Source organism: Etheostoma spectabile, chromosome 4 (assembly GCF_008692095.1).
Source record: "Etheostoma spectabile isolate EspeVRDwgs_2016 chromosome 4, UIUC_Espe_1.0, whole genome shotgun sequence".
NCBI classification, from domain to species: Eukaryota; Metazoa; Chordata; class Actinopteri; order Perciformes; family Percidae; genus Etheostoma; species Etheostoma spectabile.
The window spans coordinates 29,545,377-29,550,626 of NC_045736.1; the positions used below are offsets into that span (position 1 = coordinate 29,545,377).

Below are 5,250 nucleotides of genomic sequence, written 5' to 3' on the forward strand. Positions count from 1 at the left end.
GGATTAATCTAAGTAAATTTAGCCGACACTAGGTATCAAACAAAATGCAATTCAAAGCTCCAGTATCTTAGAACAACTACATTTAATACTTTACCGTTACTTTATAACCTGTTTGGAAATGAACACATCTACTGAAGTGATGAGACTAGTAGACAGCCCCACCATCATTAAACACTGACTGTTGCAATATCAACTAGTAATGGACCTTTTTCACAGCAGACATTTTGACTCATAGTAGGAAAAGCACGGCTGAAATTGATAACTTTTCTATTAAGTGTCCCAGTGAGCTATTTCAGTGAGTTAGCATGCACAACACCAGGGCCTCTCTAAGTGGAATGCAGGCATCATTAATGGTTTTGAACACACGTGTGCTTTTCCTATGACATGTCAACATGTCTGCCGTGAAAAAGGTCTATATTGTTGCTGAAAGAGAAGACACTAAAATGTAGTAAAGAAAACTACAAGCAGCAGTACCACAGACTAAACAATTGGAACACTTTGAGACAGCTTTAATTCTTTATCCAAAATGTCTGACACACTTTCACATCAATGAGGCCACCTGCTAACTGGCTGCGTGGTGTGAGCGTGTCAGCTTTATTTCAACTCTCATGTTAACAGTTTAGAGCTTACACACTGCCACGCACGGCTCAGGCGCGGACGTTTGGATGGGTCACACCAATGTCGTGGTGATTGGTTTAATTTGCGTGAAGTGGCGCAATCGCAACATTGCGAAATACTAGAGGGACTGTTTTATGTTAGCTGCAAATACGAACTAAATCACCGGATTAATGCAACATAATCCCAACGTCTCCTGAACATTTTCCCAGCAGAAAGCTGCAAACAGCCGGGCTAAAGCTAACATAGTTAGCCTAAAGACAAATGGGTCCGTCCCAACTAACATTACGATTCGGAGCCGCGACGCTGGAAACGTGACACTAATCTACACAAGGCTGTGTCTGATCTAACGTAATATACACTAATTTAATTGTTCTTGGATACACAGAGTTTGTTGCTAGTGGTGTCATGCAACAAGCATATTTCTACCTAATTTCCCTCTCCAAAATCCCAGAATAGTCACAGCGCTAACATCTTCTTGTGTTTGGAAAACGTTTAACAAGTTTAACAAAGAATGGTTCACACTAGACACCTAAAAACCTTGTCTTGTTACATTGAAAAGGTTTTAAGAGATATTTAGTTGAAGTTAGATTTTGAAGCTGACACAGAATAGGTCATATTTAGAAAATTATTTCTTCTATGTAGATGCACTCCCCTAAAATCACAGCAGCAGTTGACAATGATTTATTATTTACAAATAAAGCCATTTATGTCATCTTTTAAAAGTAACTTTTTCTTTTTGTATATCGCACCGGAAAAAATATGTTTCGCATTGTCAGATTTTTTCCAATATCGTGCAGGCCTAGACCCAGGTACACCCATCGACTGTCCGGAGAAGTCTGGCCAGAAGTGGTTTTCATGGAAGAGTTGCAGCCAAAACGCCAGAGCTCCCGCGATGTGGGATGCAATGCATAGTTGAGTCGCTTGGCGTCGTGTAGCACAACTTCCAGGTCTCCAGGTCTTTCTGGATGGATCGTGCAGTCAAACGTGGGTTTGGACTTGCTTTTCTCTAACTGCGAGCTGTTTGTCTGATATTCTTGGTCTTCCAGATCTTGCTAACTTCACTGTTCCTATTTCTTAATTATGTTCCGAACAGAGGATATTGGCTCTGAAAACGCTTTGCTTCTTCTTATAGTCTTCTCCTGCTTGTGAGCGTCAACTATTTTCAGTTTCAGTTTTCTAGACAACTGCTTTGAGAACCATGGTGCTGATTGTGGGGCAGGTCAGATGAGTTGGGCAGTTAAAACCTTAAAATTGACATCACCTGGGGTTCCAGACATGATTGAGAACAATCCATGACACAGTCAGGTCTCAGCTCCAAAGGGGGCGGGCCTGCAGAAACTCTGCAGGGTGCCCAAATTTTGCAGACGCCATTTTTTTGTTTTCTGTTATTTTGAAAGTGTAAATGATGGAAATAAAATCTTACTTTTTGTGACATATTATTCAAATTTCTAATCTGTCATTCGATGCCTTTTGGAGATTTTCCCCATCTTTTCTTGGCTTCTTTATGCACATTTATACAATTTTTTACCTTGGGCGCCCAAACTTTCGAACCCCACTGTATATATAAGTTGTTTTTTTTCTTGAAGCTGCACTTTGATATGTCTTTTTTACTTTTGCTTATTTAAAGGTATTGTACTTGCACTCACTACTTGTTTTCTGGAGTTTGCACCTTCGGGGTTGGAAGCACCTAATTGGAAGATACTTTTGATAAAAGCGTCGGCTAAACAACATGTAATGTAAATACATGCTTTTCAGAAGATTAAGTTACTGCTGGTCAGCCTTCAATGTGGAGAGAAGATCAGAAAATAACACAGCTATCAGGGCATGAGAAGGAGGAAGGAGGAAACAGCTTGGCTCTGAAACATGCTCACAACGAGGCAGTGTGAACACGCTGGTGTTTTTTAAGGCTACTTCTCACAGAAAACGTTTTCCCACATTGGTCACACCAGTACGGCTTCTCTCCAGTGTGGATGCGCTGGTGAGATTTAAGGCTACCACTCTGAAAAAATGCTTCCCCACATAGATCACATCTGTACGGCTTCTCTCCAGTGTGAACGCGCTGGTGATATTTAAGGCTATTACTCTGAGCAAATGCTTCCCCACATAGATCACAGCTGTACGGCTTCTCTCCAGTGTGAAGACGCTGGTGAGGTTTAAGGCTACTACTCTGAGCAAATGTTTCCCCACATAGATCACAGCTGTATGGCTTCTCTCCAGTGTGAACACGCTGGTGAGATTTAAGGTTTCCCCTCAGAGAAAAAGTTACCCCACATTGTTCACACCTGTACGGCTTCTCTCCGGTGTGAACACGTTGATGCATTTTTAGGCAATACCTACTAGAAAAGATTTTGCGACACAGATCACAGCTGTACGGCTTCTCTCCAGTGTGACCATGCTGGTGTTTTTTAAGGCTACTTTTCACAGAGAATGTTTTCCCACATTGTTCACACCAGTACGGCTTCTCTCCAGTGTGAATGCGCTGGTGGATTTTCAGGCTACCGCTCTGAGTAAATGTTCTACCACACAGATCACAGCTGTACGGCCTCTCTCCAGTGTGAATGCGTTGATGAATCTTTAAATGTCCAGATGTTGTGAAGGACTTGTCACAGTGTTGACAGTGGTGACGTTTGGGTCTCTCTCCTCCTCTCAGTTTCTATAGCAACAGACAAACAGAGAGAGAGAGAAAGAAAGAAAGAGAGAAAGAGAGCAAGAGAGTGAACAACTGGACTTGCTCTCACTCACAATTTCCACTCTTCATACAATAATTTATGACAAAATAAAAGAAAATATGTGTCGCTTGCAGACATTATTATGGAGGCAAATGTACTCTTCATAACTTTGTAAATTCAGAAATAGTCTACATTTTTCAGGCAAGTAATTCAAATAATTAGCAATATAAAAACTAAATAATTTGCACACTCTTCAGTTTTACTTTCAGTCAGAAATTCCATGGTAACTTTAAAGTAACACAAACCTTTCATACATTCTGGGTATTTTTCATTATTTAAATCCCATTCACACTTTTTGAAATACATACATTAAAGTTCTTTAGGTTGCAGACATGTTACTATGGAAGCCATCGGGCTCTTCCCAGTGTTTTCCACAGGGTGAGATTTTACTGGTGGTGGTGGGTGGAGCAGGATGTGACGGGGCGATGTGTGATGGCTAGGTTTAGTAATAATGGGTACAGTTCTAAACTAGTCCAACGAAGGTGAAAACGATCGCTACACAACATTATCAGATCATTTAGAAAGACAACACTATTTACTTACTAAACAAATTAGACTAAAAGATGATAGAGATGAAAATATTGCAACACTGTAGCATCTGACTCAGTTTCAGGGTAGTTATTAGGGCTGCATGATATGAGGAAAATATGCGATATGCCTTAACGTTATTGAATATCTGGATAATGATTTAACTTTTGATAAATAAACAGATATTAAAATATAGCCTACTCAGTTCTGCTGCTTTCAGTATTTTGCTAAAAAACAACAAATTGCTCGAGAAAATTTAAACAAATGACGGAAAAGAGTAACCATGATGTGCTTTGTAAATTAAATCAGGTTTCTTTTGCCAAATGTTAACGGTTCAGCAGATAAAATACCCATAATACTTTACTTCATACAGAAAATTACATATTATTAATCTCAACACTCTTTACTCCTAACTCCTGTTAAATCACATTAGACTAGCAATATCTAAAGTAAATTCTTTTCATTTTGTTTGTTAAATCATTGTTCATTTTTTGAAGTGTATTAATCCATGTTTTGGGGTTCCTAAACATAGCCTACTGTTTTGTACTATACATGACCTGTTGCAGCCATTAAGTTCTCATCTGAGTAGATTTCTGTCAAACAGCTCTGAGTTGTAGTCAAAACTTTTACAGCCAAATTAAGCGTTTTATTTAGGCTCGGGTCCATAAAAACAGTTAATGGATACAGCCAAGCAGAACTGAAAGCTCGGTTAGCAACCATTAGCTTGGATTAGCGGTAAGCTCTCTCCATTATAAAGACATGGAGCAGAGGATTCTGCTGCGGAGAGGGGCAACAACCAGACTCTGGTAAATGATGTTCGGGGAGCTTACACAGCAGCTTGGCCCTGTTGTTTCTACTGTTTTATTAGTACACTTAATCCCGTTGCATGACCACCAGCAGCATGCTACTACTAACAATAAAATGGGGTCCATTTTTAATGAACATCACATTTTTTCCATTGTTTTGCAGACGATGTACAAATCTATTTGCCTATAAAAATCAAATAAGGACACACCGTGTTATCCTCCTTCTAGAGTTAGCACCCAACAGGCTTAAACATGTTTTAGCCTCTTAATATGCTCAAAATGTCATTAAAAGTGCCTACTCATGTGCAGTGATTCCTTCCGAGTGAACACATTGATCGACCTGCAAGTAGATGTGAAAGAATGCATGAAAGTTGTGCTATTCAGCTCTGTTAAGTTTGTGTGTTGATACTGCACGAAGTGCATGGGGGACCATCTACAAACCACAACCCCCCCTACTCTTTAGCATGTATGTAATATGCATGTGCACATACATGCATATATATATATATGCACGTGTATATATAAATCCTAAAAGGCATTTGTGAAATTGTCTGTGTGCATTCATTAAT

At 39.6% G+C, this 5,250-nt stretch overlaps 1 protein-coding gene across 1 annotated transcript in view; it reads right to left on the reverse strand.

Annotated features, from left to right (window-relative positions):
- Nucleotides 1-1,773: 1,773 nt before the first annotated feature.
- Nucleotides 1,774-5,250, reverse strand: part of LOC116688260 (zinc finger protein 239-like) — a 4,089-nt gene continuing 612 nt past the window's right edge. The window contains exon 3 of the mRNA XM_032514164.1: nucleotides 1,774-3,271. Coding sequence (XP_032370055.1) covers nucleotides 2,486-3,271 — 786 coding nt within the window. The 3' untranslated portion in view covers nucleotides 1,774-2,485. The remainder of the gene's footprint in view (nucleotides 3,272-5,250) is intronic.